Source organism: Lemur catta, chromosome 11 (genome assembly GCF_020740605.2).
Source record: "Lemur catta isolate mLemCat1 chromosome 11, mLemCat1.pri, whole genome shotgun sequence".
NCBI lineage: Eukaryota > Metazoa > Chordata > Mammalia > Primates > Lemuridae > Lemur > Lemur catta.
Genome location: NC_059138.1, coordinates 12,663,160 through 12,687,301, shown reverse-complemented (window position 1 = coordinate 12,687,301; position 24,142 = coordinate 12,663,160). Strand labels below are relative to the sequence as shown.

Below are 24,142 nucleotides of genomic sequence, written 5' to 3'. Positions count from 1 at the left end.
CTACTCGGGAGGCTGAGGCAGGAGGATTGCTCGAGCCCAGGAGTTTGAGGTTGCTGTGAGCTAGGCTGATGCCATGGCACTCACTCTAGCCCGGGCAACAGAGTGAGACTCTGTCTCAAAAAAAAAAAAAAAAAGAAACACATTGTTGGAGGTTATACTTATTGAAAACGCAGGAAGATAAATTTTTGAGTGAGAGATCCACTGTGGGTTGAGGGAAGCTAAAATGTTTAGTATGTGCTACAGTCTTTATATGACTTTATTACTCAGCCCTTTGTACAGTGATCACAAAAACTTTGATTTTTGAAAGGGGCACTTATAGCTTTAAAGAGGAAGAGAAAAAGATAATACTTTCTTTTGATATTCAGTGTTAATATCTGGGGGCTTTTTGGGGTATTCATAGTTTTTACTGGTTGCTGATAAATTTTTTTCTGTCTGACAAAGGTGGGGAAACATGTTCTACTTCATTATTTATTCTTCACAATTCTTCATTTGCTATTCTCATTCCTGTTATTGAGCCTTTCTTCATGAATCCATTCCCATTCATAATGCCGCCTCATTCTTTTCCAGATCCTACCATTCTTCTTGTTTAGATCACATCTTCTTTTTGAAACCTTCTGAGTACTGTAAACTCTAGAGAGTAACTCTTACCCAAGAACCTTTCCCTAAAAAGTAGAGCATTTGTTGTTACGAAAAAACAAACAAAAAAACTGTTTATATTAGCTATACCCCTTAGTACTTTGTAGAATCTTCCAATGGTATTTTTGCTTAAAACACTAAAAAAACTAAAGGACATTAATAAATGGGACCAGTTTTGACGGCTGATTTATATTATTGCTTCTCAGATCCAGGGTGAGAAGTAGAAACATTAAATTGTGATACTGCTCGTTTAGTGGTAGATTAATACAAGCCGGTCCCTTTGTGGAAGAGATAAAGTATTTGTACAAAGAACATCTTTAGATATTTGCACCAGAAATTTAGTTCTACCATTCTAGTCCTGTTACTTTGATATTACAATAGCCTCTTAACTTGGCTCCTTATTTCTGTGCTTGCCCCTTCCCCTTCCCCTTCTCATTCTGATTTTTACATGTTGGCCAGAATGAGCCCTTTAAAAAAAAAAAAGCACCACCACCACCACCACATCATGTCAGCCCCCTGGCTCAAACCCTTCAGAGGTTTTCCATCTCATTCGTAGCTGACATACCTTTATTTACAGCCTCCATATCTGTAGAGACTCCTTTCTAGAGTATAAGCTCATAAGAGATCAGGGACTTTATTTTATTTGCTGTTCAGTCTCCCTGGTACTAGAGAGTTGCACTGAGTGCAAAAAGTACCCAGTAAATATGTTTTGAATGGATGAATAAGTATCTGGAATTTTTTAAAAGATGAATAAAATCATGCATTGGAAGAAAGATTCATAATAGCTAGTTCAAAATTAGTGGTTAAACAAAATGCCGTTTGATGAAACTCGTATTGAGAGAGTTTTATATTATTTTCTCCCTGCTCCTTTTTGGAAATTTTCAACTGTAGTTGATGCTAAGTCCATGACATGTACCTTTCTTTGACTATGTTGACATAAGCTGAATGCTTTTAAACTTCATTTATAATAAAATAAGCATTTGAAAATAAACTCAGTTTGAAACTATATCACTTGTATAATGTGCTTTTGAACTTACTATTAATATATCAAATTATGAGAAAACATCACATTCTTAAAGTGACTTTAAAAAGTTTAACATCTTTATTGAGGTATAATTTACATACTATACCATCTGACTCATTTTAAATGTACAAGTCAATGATTTTTAGTAAATTGAAAGTTGTGCAACTATCACCACAATTCAGTTGAGAACTGTCTCCATCACTGTTAAAGTGACTCTTTTAACAGAGTTGCTTGTGTTTTTTTCCCCCCTTGTTTTCTGTCAGATATTTATGTCCTCTACATGCCCTTCTTATCCTCACCAAACTCAACCCACACACCCACAAGTTAGTTTGTGACCCGGTCGAGGCTACAAAAGTGTCTTTCCTTCTGCATCTTCAAAATGTTTTTCCTTTTCTACTCTGTATACTCATTAGAAATATATATATATTTGGGGGGGGGCGGCAATTTCAGTTGTCTAAAATGATTTTTGCAAGTTTTTTTCCTCCCAAATAATGTGCTACCTGAACCGAGAACTGTCTTACTACATTTTGATTACACTGCAACTGGGTATATTGTGGGCTTGATTCAAAACTTACTTCTATGGTTACATAACTTTTCTAATTTAGATAGGTAGTAATTTACCCTAAACAGTATTCTTTTTCCTGCTTCTCCATTCTGTCCCTATCAAGTACATACTTAATTTCTAAAGAATGCTAAAAATCTTAAAAGTTTAAATGGGGCTGGGCGCGGTGGCTCACGCCTGTGATCCTAGCACTCTGGGAGGCCCAGGTGGGTGGATTGTTTGAGCTTAGCAGTTCGAGACCAGCCTGAGCAAGAGCGAGACCCCATCTCTACTGAAAAAAAAAAAAATAGAAATTATATGGACAGCTAAAAATATATATAGAAAAAATTAGCTGGGCATGGTGGTGCGTGCCTGTAGTCCCAGCTACTCAGGAGGCTGAGACAGTAGGATTGTTTGAGCCCAGGACTTTGAGGTTGCTGTGAGCTAGGCTGACGCCATGGCACTCTAGCCTGGGCAACAGAGACTCTGCCTCAAAAAAAAAAAAAAGAAAAAAAAAAAGTTTAAATGAAATTAAATTCATAAGGCATCTAGATAATGCAATGCCTGGTATATATAGTAATGGTTTCAGTTTTTTTTTTTTTTATTTCTGATGTAAATTTATAGAATACTGAATGACCTCTGAGAATTAGTGTTTTGATTTTGAAATTTCAGTATGCAGTTATTAACATACCAGCAGTTTATTTTAGGGTAGATTTAGCTGACTTGGAATATAGAATTGGCATTAAGGCTACTGAAAAATAATTTTTTTTAAAGAAAAAGCTTTATAGTAAATGAGAAATGTAGTACTGGTGAAGCTAAAAACGAAATCAAATCTTGTCGTCTTATAGATCCAGGTCCAGAGAGCATCGCAGACATCGGTCTCGCTCCATGTCACGGGAGCGCAAGAGGAGAACTCGATCCAAATCTCGGGAGAAGCGCCATCGCCACAGGTCCCGCTCCAGCAGCCGCAGTCGCAGCCGTAGCCACCAGAGAAGTCGGCACAGTTCTAGAGATAGGAGCAGAGAACGATCCAAGAGGAGGTATTGATGTGTCGATCAGAGGATGTGGAGCTACCTTTATGTTTTAGAGTTGTTTGTTTACTTATGTTACTTAGGTTTAGAGCTTAGATTATTGGTTTAAAACTTGCATCTGGTAATGTGTACACATTTGTGTGTGTGCGCGAAAACACTTTTTTCCATGATTATATGGGTTGTTCTGAAAAAATATACTTGTGAGCCAAAGCAAAAAATTGGAACTGATACGTGCAGAGGTTATTGCTTGTCTTGGAAAAAAGTTCTTTACAGGCAAATAATTTTAGGTACCAATACTCTTACAGTTTTTGCAATATGCAGTAGCAAATTAGGGGCACTGAGAAGTCCTTTCATCAAAAGAGTTGTTTAGGTTTGATTTATTGTTTTCCAGACTTATTTGAACTGGTATACTTTTTCAGAGTAGACACATGCTAGTATATTCCTATTTAATCTGCACTCTAGATATGCATTGTTATATACCTTTAGCTTGGCAGGGCAGATTCAGAATCTTATGGAAGCTACAAGACTTCCTTGGTATAATGAGAAAACTAAAAAGGGGCAGACACAGAGTAAGGTATATTTAAGGACCTGAATATCTATTGAGAATGGAGAAAGGATTAGAATTTGGTAGAGGAGTTTAGCACTCATTGTCTATATAGACCAAGTTCCCAAAATTTCTCAGGTCACATAATGGCCCTTAAACCGGGTAATTTCTATGTAACATAAACCGTGCTTAAAATGGCTTTTTTCTCGACAACTAAAGCAGCTAAAGCATATATGATAAACATTTTTTGAGTATCTAGTAAATAGTAGTCTTACATTTTCTGTAGATTATTATACATAAATAGAATCCACAGAAAGCTGTTAAAAATCTTTATTTATTTTTTTTGACTCTCAACTAGCCATTCCCTGAAGTCATTTACAAGCTGAGTTTGTTAATAGGATCTCGATATTTTATTTCTTACATTCTGGCCTCGTTCTGAGCAATCCTTAAGATGTCTTTAATCAGTTAGAATTGTATACTTTCTACTGATGTACTAACAGTAATAACATAGTTGAACAACTTTATTCAAGTTGCTCTTTGACAATAACTAGACTAGTATAAAACAACATATAAAGTGCTAAACTGTATATTGTAGTATAAATGTTCTAAGAGTTTAGATGAGGGAAATACCAGAGTAATCAAAAATGGCGTCAGGTAGTTGATGAAACTTGAATAAAGTCAGTATAATTTGAACAGGTAGAATCAGGTAGGAAAAAGATACCATGTAGAGTGACTATCATAGGCAAATGCAGAGAATGATCAAGGAATTTGTAAAGGATAGTGAGTTGTAGGCCACTCATCTCATACTCTTGAAATTTCAATTTTGGGGGCTACCCTTAATGCAGTGTTCAGAAATAGGTATTTTTAAAAAGTCTCTGTGAGGCTTGCCTGCACACTAAATTTTGAGAATCATCCTCCTTAGGTGATAGAAAGTCCTAGATAGTTTGTGTTGATCTGCCCAAATGTCATTGTTTCTGGTGTTGGTGAACTCAAGTGTCTTTATTGGTGGTGGGGGTGGGAGGGATGGGCATGAAGTCCCCTTGTCTGAGACTGTGTTATCTTAATCCCTGGTGCTTCCTGCACTCATGAAGTTGTATGGGAAATTTTTCCACCGTACGTGATACCCCTCACATTTAAGATTTCAGCATGTTCATAAAGAGCATTATTTTTGTAAAACTATTAAAAGTTTTGCTTTTCTCAAGATCACTTTTCATCTTTGAATTCAAATTATTCTCTTTTAAAGCATCATTGTTTTTACCAAAAATTAGCAGATAATTGCTATTAAAACTACATGTGATTGCATAAGATGACAAGTTATTGCTACATGTTTAATTTTTCCAGGTAAAAATTCCAAAAATTCCTTTTATGTTTTGCTCCTCTCCTTATCCTACTGTGAAATACTGGTCTCTGATATAAGTAGACTGTCTTTTTGTGACCTTTTCCTGGCAACAATTACTATGGTAAACAAGGACCACTTGCAGCTTTCTGCTCTATTCAGACACGTATAGTGAGGACTTCAGAGTCAGACTACGTGGGTTCAGTGGCCTTGGCCAAGTAACTTAATTTCCTACCTGTCTCCCATCTATTAAGTAGAGATAGTAACAGTACCTGCTTTATTAGGATTATTGGTAATTGAGAAACATAGTATATGGTAACTGCCTGTAAGTGGGAGTTTATAATCTCTTAACAAAACATTAGTTGATTCTCATCTCATAGTTGTATTTCAGTTATAGTTACTGACCTCTGGGACCCTTATTCTTAGGTATCATTTATCCTGCAAAGGCTATAGATAGGGCTGCTGTAGACTTGCAATATAGCTAGACTCACATTGTGAATTTTTTTAACACATTTTTTTAAGTTTATTAAAACCTTCAGTAGAATGCTCAAAGTTGACATTATTTAATGTTATAGCCTTTTTTGTTTTACCCTCAACTATATTTCTAAAACTGAGTATAGTAGTATTTTAATTTTTTTCCTGACTGTATTATTCAGATTCTTGGCAGTACCTCAGATCCTAATTCTGAACATGGGTTAAGTGAGATAATTATGTAAAAGTACTGTGTCACCCGTAAAGAACCAAATAAATGTTACTGATTCATTCTAGATGTTGAAAGTGTAGAAGATTCCATATTTATTCTAATCCCATAATATCCTCTGGTTTTTCCTTCTGATTGAATCTTTGATATGAGCTTGTTTTGTTATTATTTACCATTGAAGTTAGGAATGGAGAAGGTAGTAACCGTAACTGTTAATAGTTAAGGTTAATCAAAATTTAGAACAGTGTGAGCATCTTTATATGTCTTTTATTCTGTTTTCTTCTGTTGGTTGAGTGAGCTAACTCAGGAGGAGTAAAGCAGATTTTTGAAATAATAGTTATTTAAGCGATATTATTGAGTAGTTCTATTGTCTTAGTCGAGTGTTGGCAAACTATTTCCTACAGGCCCAATCTGGCCCGTAGTCTGTTTTTGTACAGCCAAGCAAGCTGTAGCTGGTTTTTATGTTCTTAAAGCGTTGATATAAAAAGGAAAGTATATTACTACAGAGACTGTATGTGACCTCAGGTATTTACTGTCTGGCCAGACAGCAAACAGAAAAGTTTTGCTGACCCCAGTTCTAAGTCACTGATTTCCCTCTAATTGGGAATCTATTCTATTTTTTAAAAATTTGATAATAACTTTCACTTTTTAAAGCTATTATCTGTATATATATTTTATATTATATACCCTTTTTATGAATTGGAGCAGCTTTGTGGTTGTCTCTGACACAATGAGAGTCATCATTTTGCCTTATGCTTTTTGACCTTCAGCTATTTGTTTTCACCCATCTTTGAGTTCCTTATCAACTCGGGTCGTGCTCTATTCTCTCAGAAAACCAACTCTTCTGTCTTGGGTGTATTCTTCTATATATCTTCAGCTGTCAATATCCTAACATTTATCCTATTCTTTCATTTGGGTTTTTGGGTTTCCCAACATATTTTGCTCCTCAAATTAATATTTTTCAGATCCTCAAAAGAAAGATTCAGAGACCAAGACTTAGCATCACGTGACAGAGACAGGAGTTCAAGAGACAGATCACCTCGTGACAGAGATCGAAAAGATAAGAAGCGGTCCTATGAGAGTGCTAATGGCAGATCAGAAGACAGGCGGAGCTCTGAAGAGCGCGAAGCAGGGGAGATCTAACTAGCGGTGTACATATCTTCAATCCTTAAGCTTCCCATGGAGTTACATACATTGTTTAGTTTACAGCTGTTCAGGTTGACAGTGAGCAGATCCAGACACCGATCCAGCTAGGCTAGATGGACAGTATCTAACTTGATCTGAACTGAACCTGTTTTCCTTGATATGAAGCCTAAAAATACATCCATAGTTTCTGGTGAACCTGTAATACAATTCTGAAAGTACCGTTTTATATAATAAGACACTGATCTCTTTATTCTTTCAAGTAGGAGTGATAGTGAACAAATTGTGTTATTTGCCTTGGGATTTTTTTGAACATTTGTAAAATGCTGTCTTCCTTTCTAGTCTAAACAGCAGCAGCTTTGGGAATTGTTCTTTTTAATTTTTCTTCCTCTGACTTTTGTATCCCGTATTACCTGCACCCTCCAATCGTTAAGAGAAAAGGGGACAGGGAAGCAATATAGCTTCTGTTCTAAGTAAGGCTCTATTCCCATTATTAACTTGCTGATTACAGTTCAGAGCATTTATACTGGAATGTGTGCTGGAGAAATTGATAATACTGGGGTTTTGTGTTTGTGTAACGGTGCCTATTTAGAGTTGGAAATTGAACAGCTGTTGTATTACATACTTTTTGCTTTTTTATTGAAATTTTTGAAATCAAACTTGTCTTGATTTTTCTGTTCTATTGAATTGCTATGTTCAGGATGTTCTGTGGGGGTGGGGGCAGGGACTTTTTCGTAATAAGCACTCGTTTTATTTTGTGTGTGTGGAGTATAAAGGCTACACCCTTATTGTAAAAAATAATAATAAAATGAAAGAAACAATCACCACCATTATTAAACTAACTCGTCTAGTACATTGTCACTAGAACTATTTGCTGTGGGCATTTCCTCTATTCTGTTACATCATTAACCGTGCCTTACTGTGCAAGGCACTAAAGGAAATAAATATGTACTTGCAAAGATTCCGGATGAGCTGTTGCTCCACCTGGTCTCCTTGCTGACTGTATTCCAGCCACTTCAGGGTTGTCTGTAACAACCACTGCAGAGAGGGACTGGACCTGCAGAAGAAATTGGGGCAGTTTTGTTTTTCTTCTCATTCAACAAACCTAAATAAAAACAGTGTACATGTAACCAACATAATGAGACTAAGTTTCTGCATTGAAGAGCTGTATGCCCACTAGTGACTTAAACTATAGTTGGCAGGTATCACATGTGATTCTAGAAAATGAGGAACAAAAATTCAGTGTCATGAAATTAGTATCTATGGGTACAGTTAACTAAGATCACCTTTGAAGAACTTTTCATGTCTTTGGGCCCCAAGTTTGACAGATTCCATGTGACAGACAGGTGGCCTCTGTGTATGTGTGAGAAAGAACACAGACTAGGACCAAGGCTGTTCTAGTGAGAATCAGATTTACGTTGAAAAAAGACATGCATCAGGTCCCCAGTTTACCAAGCTCTGTGGCATTAACTGAAGGTCTGCTGCGATATTTGGTTCCATGCCTTTAATTTATATGGAGTTTAATTTTAGAGACCCATCTGCATAAATGGCCTGTTTCCCTTTTATTTTGGGGTGCTTAGGAATTATTTTGTATCTGCTTCATTCCTGGTAGTCTGTGCTGTTAATCCTTACAAACACTTGGGATTTAGTACCTGGGGGTGTGGAGTAAGATTAAAAGGGTTAGCTTGCAGGTGCAATGAAGGATATCTGGGACCTTCCCCAGTATAGTTAGTGGCATAGCTGGAGTTAGAGATCAAACTCTAAAACACACTTTAAAAAATATGTTTCACTACATTTGTATAATTAGAATTGAATATATAGGTATTCATGTCTTTATTATCAGCTGGTACTACAGTTGTGATTTCTAGGTGTTCTTTCTAGACTATATAGATAGAAGAGGGCAGCAATAGCCCTCTTAGGGCAGTGACAGCCAATGATTGCCAGTGAACCACACCATCATCGGGGATGTGCACGGTGGTGGGTCACTTCAAGTGCATGGTGCTTCACATGAGTGATTCCATTTTTAAAAATCCTGTTTGTTAGAACAAATTGGTTGCTTGGATACTTCTTTATATGGACTTTCCGATAAGCAGTCTACATTTTAAATAATCATCCTGAGACAGGCCAGACACTCTGAATTAGAATCACCCTAAAATCTCAGTCTAACTTTCTCATACACAATTTTTTTTTTCTTCCCCAAGACAGAGTCTCACTCTGTCGCTCTGGGTAGAATGCCGTGGCATCAGCCTAACTCACAGCAACCTCAAACTCCTGAGCCCAAGCGATCCTCCTGCCTTAGCCTCCCGAGTAGCTGGGACTACAGGCATGCGCCACCATGTATGCCTAATTTTTTTTCTATTTTTGGTAGAGATGGGGTCTCACTCTCTCTCAGGCTGGTCTTGAACTCCTGACCTCAAGCGATCCTTCGTCCTCGTCCTCCCAGAGTGCTAGGACTACAGGTGTGAGCCACCTTACCTGAGCCGAACATAATTTTTGGTACTTTTCTTTGTTAGCTGGTGACTGAGGTAGAAAGGATAACTAAGTATAGTCATATTTGCAAAAACATTTGGCCCTCTGGGGATGTCTCACTGAGTGTTCTTACCTTCAGTAAGGCCTCTTTCGTTTTGCCGTCATTGATCAGTTCCCCAAAGCTCCTTTTGCTGAGCTATGTCAGCAGCATAACTGAAATTGAGGGAAAAATCCTCCATTTCTTACCTCTGATTATGAAACCTAAAATCAAGGTTAATTTATCTTTTCCAAGTTCCATTTTAAGATTCTATTTTAGTATGTTAATAATAGCTATCAACATTGGCGTTTTGAGCCACAGACAAGCATCCATTCATTACAGTTTCCACAAACATTTTTACCATTTGATGTGGCAATAAATTCTCAGCTGGGAATGATGGCTCACATCTATAATCTCAGCACTTTGTGAGGTCGAGGTGGGAGGATCATTTGAGGCCTGGAGTTTGAGACAAGCCTGGAAAACATAGTAAGACCCCCATCTCTGCAAACAAATTTTAAAAATTATTAATAGCTGGACATGGGGGTGCGAGCCTGTAGTCCCAGCTACCCAGGAGGCTGAGGCAGGAGGATGATTTGAGCCCAGGAGTTCGAGGCTGCAGTGATCTGTGATTGCACCACTGCACTCCACCCTGGGTGACACAGCAAGACAGAGTCTCTAAAAAAATTTTCTAAAAAATTACCTTTTAAAATGGTTTTCAGGTAATGGTCATCTACATGTTATATGTTTTTTCAAATAAATGCTGGTGATAATTATTAAAACGTGTAGGTTTTTTAACTTTTAAAATCCAAGTAAATACTAGTTAAAAATGTATATATATCTCTAAGGTATATATATATTAGCTGTTATGACTATACGAAGTCAAACCTTTGAAACATGTCCCTTCGCCTGGTAACTAGCTGCTGCCCTGAGCTTCTTAAGGGCCTTCCCCCAACCCAAGGCCATCCTCCCATCTCTCAAGTTTGATGTCTGGCACAGCCGAGAACCTCCAGAACTTAGTTTGCCACAACATGCTATACTGACTTAAGCATTTTGAAAAGCATCTTTGGTTTTTTTGTTGTTGTTTTTAGCATGAAAAAGCAAAGCAATTTACATTGTGATTTTATTATACTTGACTGTTAATAATTAAAATTTCCTGGGATATAAATAGGCAATTTAAAGTTGCCCTTTCTCAATATTTTTCTTTTCACTGCCTGTTCTTATTTGAAAAAATAGTCCCTGCCTCAGCGGAGTTAGGAAAGGCTGAAGAGGGCTGAGAAGGTGGTTTCACTGGCCCAGGCTGACCAAAGGGACAGCTAGGGGTCTACCAGCAAAGAGTGCTGGGGCCACAGGTGAGCAGGGCCTTGGAGGCTCTGGGGCCAGCAGATGTTTCTCAACTGTAAGGTGCACCTGCACATTCTCCAAGTACCAGCAGAAACATCAGGGTGTTAGAGGTTTGGGGTCTACAGGTGTGTCTGGGGATCAGACTAGGCTAATGGTCAGCACAGCAGGCTTTGGGCCAACAGCAAGGCACTGATACAGAGCTGGGCACTCAGTCAAGCGAGGATCCAGGAGATGGGCCTGGACAGGAGAGGCCAAAGCTGATGCCAGCACCAAAATCTCCTCTTGGCGCTCCTTTGGGAGACTGGCTCTCCAGATCCCAAACGCAGTTCACGCCTGTCTCTTTACTGTTGGCTACCAGTAACAGAAAACCCAATTCAAATGGGGCTTAAAGAATGAAGGGACTTTATTGCTCATGTGATCAAGTTGCATGTGCCAGCTGCATCTTTGGGTTAGCACCTGAGCCTTCCATCCATATGAGGAGAAACCATTCCATGTTGTGTTTCTATCTTAAGAGCAAAGCATCTTTTCCCAGAAGCCTTAGGCAGCCTTTTTCTCACATCCCTGTGCTTGGCATGGAGACCTGCACACAGTAGATGCTCAATGAATGTGGAATGAATGAATGAAATGCCTCCTTTCAAACACACATTAACTCACATAATCTCATTTGGTTCGTACAACAATCCTGTGGTCACTGGTAGGGACCATATGCTATCAGCATCACGCCATTTGCCAGAGGTGGCGGCTGAGCCACGTGTAGTGACTAATCAGGAAATGAGACAGTCAGCTGACATCTTTTTCATTCTAATCCCAAGGCTCTTCCTGGCATAACATTGGGACAGATATGTCTGGGCTGGGAATGGCAAGAAGAGAGCAACAGAAATGTCCAGAGAGGGAACAAAAACAGCCAGAATGAGTGAAGCAGAGTTTAACTGTATGTATCATTCCACTTCCAAAACCCTTCGTTACCATCTCACGTTAACATCATCTAGCTCTCGAGCGGAGAGAAACACATGAAGAGCCCATAGTTACCCAAATTGGGATATATGGGTTACATTTTTTGGTTTCCTGAAATTTTTTTTCCAGAAAGTTTGATACAAATTTCTTGAAATCAATGTTCCAGTCTATTATGTGATGAAATACAAAGGAGACCAAAGAGATAACCAGTGACAGTGCTTGAATCCTGATTGGATCTTTGTTCAAAAGACAGTGGACTGGCCGGGCGCAGTGGCTCACGCCTGTAATCCTAGCACTCTGAGAGGCCGAGGCGGGAGGATCGCTCAAGGTCAGGAGTTCGAGATCAGCCTGAGCAAGAGCAAGACCCCATCTCTACTAAACATAGAAAGAAATGATCTGGACAACTAAAAATATGTACAGAAAAAATTAGCCAGGCATGGTGGCACATGCCTGTAGTCCCAGCTACTCGGGAGGCTGAGACAGAAGGATTGCTTGAGCCCAGGAATTTGAGGTTGCTGTGAGGTAGGCTGATGTCATGGCACTCCAGCCCAGGCAACAGAGCAAGACTGTGTCTCAAAAAAGAAAAAAAAAAAAAAGACAATGGACTAACTGGGGAAATTGGGATATGGATTAAATGTGAACTTACTGTTCATCTTATTCAGTGTCATGGTGCAATTGGAATTGCATGGAAGAATATTCTTAGGAGATGTGAGCTAAAGTATTTACAGGTGAAGTATCGATGTCTGCAACTTATTTCCAAGTGGTTCAACAATTTGATATGGCTCAATGCACGTATGTATAAATAAAGACCAAATGTGGCAAGAAGTTAACAATTGTTAGATCTAAGTAGAGGTCATATGAGTGTTCGTTGTCATTTTTTTCAACTTTTCTGTATTTTGAAATTTTTCACAAATTTCAGAGGGAAACTCTTAGATTTTCCATGTAAATCATCACTTTTAAATTCGCTGTCCTGGCTGAGATGTAAGTTGGTGTTTTTAGGCAGATAAATGAATTGTATATATCCCTACTACAAAAGAAGGAGTTACAGCATCATGACTGTCTTTAAGACACGCTAAGCTAAAGGAGCCAGACACAAAAGAGTACATAGTGTACAAGTCTCTTTCTATAAAACAGGTGTTTGAGAAAAAATGTGGTCTGTGAACATTCTGTGTCAGAATCACAAAAGAAAATATACGAATGGCCAATGAGCACATAAAAGGATGCTCAATGTCAACAGTCATCATGAAAATATAACTTAAAACAACGAAATCGTACCACACATCCAGTAGAATGACCAAAAGTTAAAAGGACTGACAGTACCCAGTGCTGATGAAGATGTAGAGCAGCTGGATCTCTCGTGTCTGCTAGTGGGATTGTAAAATGTTACAGCTACTTTGGAAAACAGTTTGACAGTTTCTTATAAATTAAGCATATCCTTACCATACTGCCCAATAACCATCCTCTAGGTACCCAAAGGAAATGAAAACCTATGTCTAGTGAAAGACTTGTCTTTGAATGTTTATAGCAAGTATTTTCATTATAGCCCAGAATGGAGACAACTGAAATATCCATCAATCAGAGTAGATAAACAAATTGTATACATCCCTACAAAGGAAGGAATTACGGAATCATCCAGCAACATGACTATCTTAAAAACATGCTGAGAGCTAAAGGAGCCAGACACAAAAAACATACTGTGAAATTCTCTTTATATGAAATCCTAGAACAAGCAAAACTAATCTATAGGGACAGAAAACAGATTTTCCTGGGGCTGGAGGTCAGGGAGAACCAAGGATTAACTGTAAAGGGACACAGAGGAACTTTTTCTTCCCTCGGACAAATGTTGGAAATCTGCATCTTGATTGGCAGTGGTTACAGGGGTGCCTACAGTTGTCAAAAGGCACTCTCGAAATGGGTGTACTTTCTTTTGTGTGAATTACACTTTAATAAAGTTTATGTAAAATATATATTTTTTTCCTGTTGGCAATATGGGCTCTTTTACACAGGGTTTCTCAAAATGTGGTTCCTGGACCATCGGCATCAGACTCTCCAGGAAAGCTGGGAAAGACCTGATTTGGGGGCCCCTGTGCCACCCCTGACCTACTGAATCAGAATCTCAGGCACTGGGGGAGGGTGAGTTGCGAGGGCTTAACACAGGTGACCCTTACGCAAACCAGAGGTCCAGAGCTGCTCCCCTGGTGGTGTGAGCCACTGGACCAGCCAGAGTCCAGGCCAAACTCAGAAGCTCCATGACATCAGCCAGTGCTGGTGGCAGTGCGGGATGAGAATTTCAAATTCTAGCACTTGGCAGTGCCTGGAGGGAAAGGAAACCAGAAAATTCCAGGAATTCCATGCAGACCAACCTGCTGTGTAACTTTCCTCATTCAATTTCTGCTTTGTAGAAAGGGAAAGATACGCTCTGAAGGAGAGGCCGAGACTTGTGAGAGTTTAGCTCAGTGAGAGAAAGACGTACATAGAGGCTAGTAACACAGAACAGGCAGTCCAAAGAACCATTTCTGAAGTGAGAAGTTCTCAAGTCAGGCTGCACACCAGAATATCATGGGCCTTCTCTAAACTTCTAATTTCTACTTTTATCAAAGTAGTACATGAATATTATGGGTTTGTTTTCTTTTTTTTAAGGTGAACATGGTTTTAAGCTTGTAAATATACATTTTAAAAAGTCAGTCCCCTGCAACCTCATTCCTGTTCTTTGGAGGCCAACATGTTAAAAAAGTTTAGGTTATATACAGTCAAGTACACAAGCTTAAGAGTACAGCTTGGTAAGTTTCCATCATCCCTTGGTATCTGCAGGGGATGGGTTCCAGTACCCCCCCACGCAAAATCCCTGATATGAAATGGGATAGTATCCGCATGTCACCTACACACATCCTCCCATGTACTTTAGATCACCTCTGGATTACTTATGATACCTGATACGATGTAAATGCTATGTAAATACTGGTTAAACTATATTGTTTATTCTTTATTGTTGTACTGTTATTTTAAATTTTTTGAATATTTTCAATCTGCATTTGGTTGCATTTGCCGATGTAGGAGCTACAGATGTGGAGGGCCAACTGTACGCTCACCTCCCACGCATATCAAGATACAGACACTTTCCAGCACCCTGGAACATTCTCTGATACCCCCTCCCAGCTAATAGTCCTGGCCCCCCCAAATAACCACTGTTCTGACTTCTGTCACCATCGATTAGTTTTAGGCAACCACTTAGATTCTTTTTGCTGTTCCTTCTAGTATTTGCCTTCACATTTCTAAATAATATATGCTTGTAGTGCTATTTCTTGGCTTCAACTTTGCAGTGTAGCTTCCTTGGTGGCAGACTGGAAGTTCACTCGCTCCTCACCAAGTGAAGCTAAAAAGTTCCAGATTTCCAGGCCCCAGGACCATGTCCACCACTTGGCCACCCTTCTCCTCACTAAGATTCCACGTCTGCATCTGGGGCTGAGTGAGTCTGGGTGCCTGTGTTCTTTTACCTCCACAGGTGATTCCAAGGGGCACCCTGCCCGGGGAACCCAAGCCTGTGGTCCTTGGCCCTGAAGCTGAGGGGGGCTGAAGGGCTCCTGATGTTAAAAACCAGCCTGAGGCCCAGAAGAGAGTTAAAAATCGACCATGTTCTTAGACTCCCAGGTTAATTTTTAGTTGGAATAAGAAGAAAGCCATGTGAAACACCAAAGTGTTCCTAAGATCTCACGGCTTGTCAAGTGTGCTCTTTAGGACCCCGTATCTAAATACTTAGGGCTCCAGCTTTGCCCTTGTCAGAGTTCGGGTGTGGCCACAGGTTGCTCTCTCTTTGCCGGCTCAGATACAGACCAATTCGTGACCACACCTCGCTCTCATTCTCTCCCCGCCCCCCACCCGCCACCACTGGTCCCCGTGGGTCTGCCTGCCGGCCACCTTTCCTTCCTTGCTGGGAGTATGAAGAGCCAGACCCCGTCTGCGGGGCAGGTCTCTTGGTGACCCGCTGGTGCTGGGGCCCACGCCTGTCCCCCAACCCCAAGCCCCCCGGCATTCCTTGCCTGCTTCTGGGCCCCTCTCCTTGCTGCTCACCCAGAGTTTGCAAAAATCAAAACCGACCTGCAGCCTGTCCCTGTTTTCAAAAAGCATTTACAAAAGTAAAATGTCAGCTTTCTGCTTAGAGTACTAAACAGGACCAGATCCACTTGTCGGTTGATCTCTGTGTTCTACCAGGGAAGCCGAACGGCCAGACGCGCGCCGCTGGGGGGCGCTCGCGAGGCAGTGCGGTGTGGCGGCGGGAGCTAGGGTTTGGGGACTGACTTCAGTTTGAGCCCTGAATCTGCCACTTACAAGTTGTGTGGCCTTAGGCAGTAGTAATAATAGCTCGTATTACCGAGGCCGGGCTAAATGACCACCGCTGCGCTGAGGAGTTACCTGCCTCCCTCCATCATTCACGACAGCAAACCCGTGAGCCAGGCACTGTTGTCATCCCCAGTTTTACAGATGAGGTTGCTGGGGTTTAGAGAAGTCAGAAAGGTACCCAAGGGGCCAGACAGGGCCTCAGGGATTTGGATGCACTTTGGACTAACTCCAGGGCCTGCATCTCTAGGTTACTGAGTTTATTCAAAGGCAAAACCTATCACAGAGATGCCTAAAACGATAATGGCTTCCTCCTTTTTTAAAAATCTGCTTTATTGGATGTAATTTGTACACAATAAAATTCACCAATTTTAAGTGTAAGTTTTGACAAATGTATCCCATTGTGTGACCACCACTGCAGTCGTGATACAGAATAGTTCCCTGTCCCCAGAAGTTCTCTCCTGCCCTGTCCCAACTCTCTCCCCAGAGCTCTGGCACCTGGCGATGCCCGATCTCCTTTCTAGCACTAGTTTTATCTTCGAGATTTTTGTATAAACGGAATTATCAATATGCAGACTTTCGCAGCTGGCTGCTTTCCCTTAACATACTTAGGAGATTCATCCGTGTTGGGGAGCGTACACTCAGGGCAACTCCCCTGTTAAAGATATGTACAATTTTAAGGAAGAAAAGAGATTCCTCCATGTTGTGAGCATCCGTGCATCATCGCTTTTTATGTCTGCGTGGCATCCGTTGTAAGAATGTACCACAGTTTACCCTTCATCATTTTCTCATGTGCTTATTTGCTTTTTGTATATCTTCTTTGCTCAAGTGTCTATTCAAATCTTTTCTGCCCTCTTAACATGACTCGACCTGCAAATTTCTCGAGTCTCATCTGTCACGTGGAGATAAAAATACAAGCATGGAAGACTCCTACTGTTTTGTCCCCGCTTCACCCACGGTCCTTTCTAGGGAGCGCTGCCTTTGCCTGGCTGCTGTCATATTTCAGTCAACTGGAAGTTTCCATACTAATAACACGACCTCACTCCTGGCCACAGTTAAATCATCCAGAGGTGGGTGCCTGAGCCTACTTAAAACAGAGTCCTTCCTTGTGACTAGAAATTTCCGGCTCAGACTGGCTGTCCTCTTAAATTGAGGACATGTAAGTTGAGAGCTGTTTGTGGCCACGTGACACTGTGTTCCCACGGAGCAGATAAAGTTGGCCCCCACAGGAGAGAATGACCCGGGCATGTGAAGAGCCCAGAGGCTCAGCTGTCTTCCCACTGTTGGCCTCTCTGAGGCCCTGTAGAGCCTTCTAGTAATTTCCATTTCTTGCTTAGGCTACTTGGAATTGGGTTTTTGTTTCTAATAACCCGAATAATCCAAACTAACCTGCTAACTTGTTGGGTCACTGTGGAGATCGATCGCGTTAATATATATGAACTGCGTAAACGCGCTCCCTGGGACACAGCAGAGTTGCCAGAAGTGGTAGCTGTGACGTTACTACGTAGAAGGTCTTCCCAGCGAGACGAGCTGCTCATTGCGACTCGCTGCCGTCACCTCCACTGGGTGTCCTGGGATCCTCACAGACACACACACCTGAGCCCACAGCCCACCTGCACCGCATAGGGAAGGACCTTCGGGGTTCTGGGCCTGACCTTGAATTGACAGGGGCCAAGAAACACCTTCAAGTCCCAGGGAATTGAGAAATGCCCTCTGAGAAAGAGGCCACTGTGTACAATTGACGGATCCATCCATCCTCAAGGCTTCCTACAAATATTCACTCAAGAAATTAACTAATCAGTTACTCATTTTTCTACGCTGTTACGAGACATAAATTGTAAGCAGTTCACAGAAGGGATCACATTGTCATTGGTCCAGTTCTTCTCCTGTCCCGGTATCTATGCCCTTTGCCCTCTGGCCTTGCAGTTCTGTCTACTGAAGGAGCAGGTCCATGCCCCACCCCTTGGCGTTGGGTTTGGCCGTCCCCCCGGCTCTGGCCGACGGCCTGTTGGTGAAGGATGGGGGGCCAGTTCTGACCTAGGCCTCCGAAGGCCTCGCACATTTCTGCTCGTCCCCTGGCGCCTCTGCCATTGCCATGAGGAGAACGTGCCCCACGGCCCTGGTGGTCCAAGGATGCCCTCACCATGGCAGCTTAGAAAAGGCCACCCCAAGCCAACTTGCAGATGTCAGGGAGCCCAGCTGAGATTGGCAGAACCATCCCAGCTCAGCTACAGGCACAGCAGCTAAATAAAGTATATTGTGCACAAGTGCAATTTTGAATGAGATACCACTACACACCCATCAGTATGGCTGAAATTAAAAAGACACCACCAAATGTTGGTGAGGATTTGGAGCACCTGGACTCTCAGTGTTGTTGGGAATGTAAAATGATACACCTACTTTGGAAAACATTTGGGCGATTTCTTATGAGGTTAACTATATACTTGTCACATGACCCCAGCAATCTCACTCCTAGGAATCCAAGGGAAATGAAACATATGTCCATGCAATGACTTGTGCTGAACTATGTTCACAGCAGTTAATTCATACAGAACAAGCCCAAACTGGAGAGAAACTTCATGTCTATCGACTGGTGAATGGATAAACAAATTGTAGTACTGTGTATTCCTACAATGGATATGAATCTCCAACAGCATTATGCTGAATAAAATGCACCTGCTGTATGACTGTGTGTATAGGAGCTCTATACATGTGGTGGGAGAACATCAGGACAGTGTTTGTCTCTGGGGTGGGTGAGGGGTTGACGGGAAGGGGCTTGAGGGAGCTTCCTGGGTGATGCCAAGGTGAACAGTTCAGCACGGATGGAGCAGTTAGAGACGAGGCTTGGGAGGCGGGCAAGGACACACAGTGAGGGCCTGGGGGGGTGTCAGGATCCTGTTGTTATTTTGAGTGCAGTCGGGGACACTGATGGGGACTCCAGGCTGTGCCAGAGGCTCCTTCTTTATGCTTAGTTGTTCCCTGCTGTCCCCAGACACTGTGCTGCTCTGGCAGGGTGATCCTGGGGGGTAACATGTGAACTGTCACCCTCGGGACCCTGGCCTCAGTGCAAGGAAGGGATGCTGACATTGAGCAGGCACAGAGATGGGTGGACTGGCTCCTGGGGCGGTCGTAACCAAGTACTGCAGACTGGGTGGCTTAAAAACAGAAATTTATTCTCTCGCAGCTCTGGAGCCCAGAAGTCCCAAATCAAGGTGCCCGTGGGGCTGTTCTGCCTCTGAACGTGCTGGGGAACGATTTGTTCCAGGCCTTTCTCCAGCTTCTGATAGCCTCAGGGGTTCCTTGGCATCTTCTCCCTGTGTCTCCTCACATGGGGCTCTCCCTATGTGTGTATCTGTCTCTGTGTCCAAATTTCTTTTTATAAGGACACCAGTCATATTGGATCAGGACCTATTGACCTAATGACCCCATCTTAACCTGATCGCCTGCAAAGACCCTGTTTCCCAATAATCACATTCACAGGTACCGGGGGTTAGGACTTCAACATTTGGGGAGACACAATTCAACCCCTAACTGCAGGCTCTATTGTAATCTGCAATCTTTATATATATGGCTCTCACCCAGCAGTCTGTACACTTCTCTACTGAAAAGCACTAACAGTGCAGATTTGAGTGTCTACATCCCTAGATTTAGCTGTTGAATGTGCTCTCCTCTGCTGCTGCTGCCCTTTAAATAGACACTGGCTGGTTAGACAGGTGACGGAACCCGGTAGAAGACTTCCAGTTTAAAAATGCCAGGATAATGCAGCCTTCTCAGCCACTTCTCTCCAAATCTACCCAAAAGCAGCAAGAACAGGAAGCAGAAATTCAAATGTTAGCACTAATGACACTAGGAGACATCTGAAACCCTGAACCACAGAAGTATGAGGAAGGGCTGCCAACCGACGTGACCATTACACAGGGGTGTGCAAAGACTGTCACGGATCCCAGAGAGAGCCAGTGGAGCATACTTCTCCAAAGTCATGACACACCCCAGGGAACAAAGCATGACAGGACGCTCAGGTGGGGGCTTGCCCAGACCCGGGTGCACAGCTGGGGAGGGCAAGGGCCGAATGACGAGTGGCGCAGACAAGCTTGTCGGCAGGAAGAATCTGTCGGTGAGGTTGGGCGGGGGCAGCAGCGGTCCATCGTGAGCCTGCATCCGATGAACTCAGTTGACAGGTGGAAGTGAAGCTTAAAGGGCTTCACTCACATGAATCTCTGTGTCCCAAGAACACCTGCTGTCCTAGAACATGGCCCAGGACCCGTCTAACCATCAACTCCTGACATCGAGGTGGTCTAGACGTGCCTCACTCAAACATGACGGATAATCAGAAGGAGGCAGCACAGGATGTATGCAGACGCTGCAGTCAAAAAGGAGAAAAGGTGGCTGGGCGCAGTGGCTCCTGTCTTAGTCCCAGCTACTTGGGAGGCTGAGGCTGGGGATGGCTTAAGCCCAGGAGTTCAGGTCCTACCTGGGCAACATACCGAGACCCCATCTCTTAAAAAAAAAAAAAAAAGGAACAAGAAAAGCAAATACGAATAAAGTACACACCATTAGTCAAAGCTGCCTAGAAGGAGATGGAAATTTTTATCAAACATGACCATGATGAAGTTGTAGCACTTACTGAAACAGTCAACTTTGATTAAAAAGGAGGGGGGCGGTACAAAGTAACCTCATGAGTCATCAAGAAAATGCAAATGACAATGCAATCATACCGCACACCCACCATGATGCCTAGATGAAAAAGGCAACACCAAGTGCCGGTCAGGACGTGGAGTGGCTGCAACACTCACGTACTGCTCATGGGAGTGCACACTGGTGCAACCTCACTGGAAAACAGGTTAGCACTTTCACAAAATCCAGGCTAACCTACATACATCCTCTGACCCACTCCTATATGTACCTAACAAAAATGCATAGATGTGTTGACCAAAAGACGCATTCCCTATAGCACTATTCATAATAACCAAACTGCAAACAACCCAAATCTCTACCAACAGTAAAATGGATGAGTAAACTGCAGTATATTCATCCAATAAAATACAATCAGCAGCAAAAAGAACAAACCAGATACATGCAAAAGCAGGAAAGAATCCCAAAAACATTATGTTGAATAAAAGAAGCCAGGCCCAAAAGAATATATATGATTCCATTATGCCCAGTGACAGGCACACTTATCTATGGTGCCAGAACTCAGAACAGTTGTCCTTGGGGCAATCCGTGAGTGACAGTCAGCACAAGGGGAAGTTTCCAGGGTGCTGGTTAGTTCTATTTCTTGGCTTCGTGGCTGGTTACATGGATGAAAATTTATTGACCTGTACATTTATGATTTGTAACTTTTCTGCAGGTATGTCATACATGTCAATAAGTTTGCTTTAAAATAAGTTCAGGGCAGATGTACAAGATCTCAAAAAAGAGATGGTGAGGCGAGATGAGGAGATGAACATGAAGTGGCAGAGGTAAGGAAAGAAGAGGCAGATGGAAATAAAACCATCGCAGACGCCCCGTCCACGGAGGATGCAGCACAACTGAAAATAAGTGATCCTGAAACCATAAAAAGGAAGAGAAGGAAAAACAATACACCAGGATTGAGCAAACAGTGGAAATGGACAAAGAAAAGTTTAAAATAAATAGAAAATGACAGACACGAAGATCCAAGAAGTACTACATACACTTAGTATTTCCAGAGGGGAAAGCAAAAATAATGGAACAGAAAAATACTTAAAATAAGCCAAGAGAGTGTTCTAAAAATACAATGGCTCAAATCAACATACTGAAAAGGTGTATATTAAGTCCCAGTGAAAAAAAATGAGATAGTATGACCAACACTGACATATATCCCAATAAATTTAGTGTACTTTATAGAAAAGGAAAAGACAAGACTCTATCGGATATACAGATATAAAGTCATCTTTAAGGGGGAAAATAATTGGACTGGCTTAGACTTTTACACAGTAACCTTCAATGCTAGAAGACAGTCAAGCAATGGCTTCCAACCCCTCAACACAATAAAGGTGTAACCCAAGAATTTTATACCAAGCCAATTATTGCTCAAGCATTTTTCACACATAAAATACATGTGTTATATACATATATAACAAATTATGTGCAAACTCAGATTATAATCTTCACAAGTCCTTCCTGAATAATCTACCCAAGAATGAACTTCAGCTAACCAAAAATAAATGGAGAAACTAGAAGGACTATATGTAAGCACTGCATCTATTTAGCTGAAGAACTTAAACCAAAACAAATGTGAGGATTATAGTTACAGAAAGATATTAAAATTTATAATCTCTAGGAATATAGCAATGGTATAACTAACTGAGGGGAAAGGGAAAAGGTAACAGGGACTGTAAGTACATCAATTTCCTCGTCTTTTATAGCTAGTGGTCAAAAGTGATCATTTAAAGCACTAGTGGTATAGGTAATAAAGATTAATCCCAATAAGAATCATACAAGAGGAGGAAGAACTGTAATTTATTCCTAATAGTAAGAAGTTAAAACATTGCTTAAAGAAATAGAGGACCTAGAGTTTTGTAAACATATATGCTATAGGCTGAACTGTGTCCCCCCAAAATCCATATGCTGAAGCGCTAAGCCCCAATGTGATGGGGTCTGGATGTGGGGCTGTTGGGAGGTAATTAGGTTTAGATGAGGTCATGAGGATGGGGCCCTCATGATGGGATTAGTGCCCTTATAAGTAGAGACAAGAGCTTGCTTTCTCTCTGTGCCATGTGAGGCTAGTTAAGAAGGTAGCCCTCACCAGAACCCAATCATGCTGGCACCCTGACCTCTTCCAGCCTCCAGAACTGTGAGAAAATACATTTCTGTGATTTAAGTTTTCCTCGCACCCTGTCCACGGTATTTTGTCATGGCACCCCGAGCAGCGTAATGTGACATAAAAGCAATCACTAGTACAAAGACACAAAATTTCCAAACTATAAGACATTTACCCTACAAAGCAAACACAGACCAAATAGTGAAATATTTTCAACATAAATATGCAGACGGAGCTAAACCCAAACATATTTTCTCTTATCCATAAATATACATGGACTAAGCTCCCCTGTTACAATAAGTCTTAGACTGAATAACAAAGCAAAGGCAATGTAAACTGCACGCAAGAGATCCACCGAACACAAAGGGATTCAGGAAGGTTCCTCCTCCCACCTTCCTTCCACTAATGGGAATTAAACACTTCCTATGGGTCAGCACTATTCTAAGCACTAAGAATGGATTCACGCATAGACAAATCCTATTCTCACGGAGTTTACACATAAACAAGCATACATATATGGGTTATGAGTTTTGGATTTTTTTTGTGAGACAGGGTCTCACTATGTTGCCTCGGTGGGAATGCAGTGGCCATTCACAGGCGTGATCATGGCGCACTACAGCCTCGAACTCCTGGACTCAAGCCACCTTCTGCCTCAGCCTTCCCTGTAGCTGGGACCGAGGCAGAGGCCCTGCAACAGGCTTCACCTGTGGTTTCCCAGCAGGTGACCGCAGCCTTGCAGGGGAATGAAGCAGGGAGGGAGGGAGGCAATGAGGGGCTTGGGAAGCAGCTGGAGCTGCTGAAGAGAGGAGCGAGCCCACGCCAGAGGGGACACAAGGCCTGGCAGGTGGCAGGGACCAGATCTTACATTCAGAAGAGAGGCCTAGCCTGAAGGTACACATTTCTGGAGTCACTGGCTTGTAGGTGGTATTCAAAGCCATGACACCAGATGAAATCGAAAGGGAGCAAATGGAGGTCAAGAATTCTTAACCCTCTTTGGTTCCACACACTCCTCTGGCAGCCTGCTGAAGCCTACAGATTCCCTCTTAAAATACTGTTTTTAAATGCATAAAATACATAGGATTACAAAGGAAATCAATTATACTGATATACAGTTATAAAAGATATTTTTTAAGCTGTGATACAGTTGTTTAGCGTCCTGTTATTGCTGTTACAAATTGCTACAAATTCCATGGCTTAAAACACGAATTTGTAACTTACCGTTGAGCGGTCAGAAGTATGGTCGTGTCCCTCCGGGGGCTCTGGGGACAAC

The 24,142-nt window shown here is 41.8% G+C and overlaps 1 protein-coding gene across 8 annotated transcripts in view; it reads left to right on the top strand.

Moving 5' to 3' along the window:
- Window positions 1-8,089, top strand: part of LOC123647663 (putative RNA-binding protein Luc7-like 2) — a 54,805-nt gene extending 46,716 nt beyond the window's left edge. For all 8 annotated transcript variants that reach the window (XM_045565298.1, XM_045565305.1, XM_045565304.1 and 5 more), the window contains 2 exons: window positions 3,050-3,241; window positions 6,778-8,089. In XM_045565298.1, coding sequence (XP_045421254.1) covers window positions 3,050-3,241; window positions 6,778-6,955 — 370 coding nt within the window. In that variant the 3' untranslated portion in view covers window positions 6,956-8,089. The remainder of the gene's footprint in view (window positions 1-3,049; window positions 3,242-6,777) is intronic.
- Window positions 8,090-24,142: the final 16,053 nt, after the last annotated feature.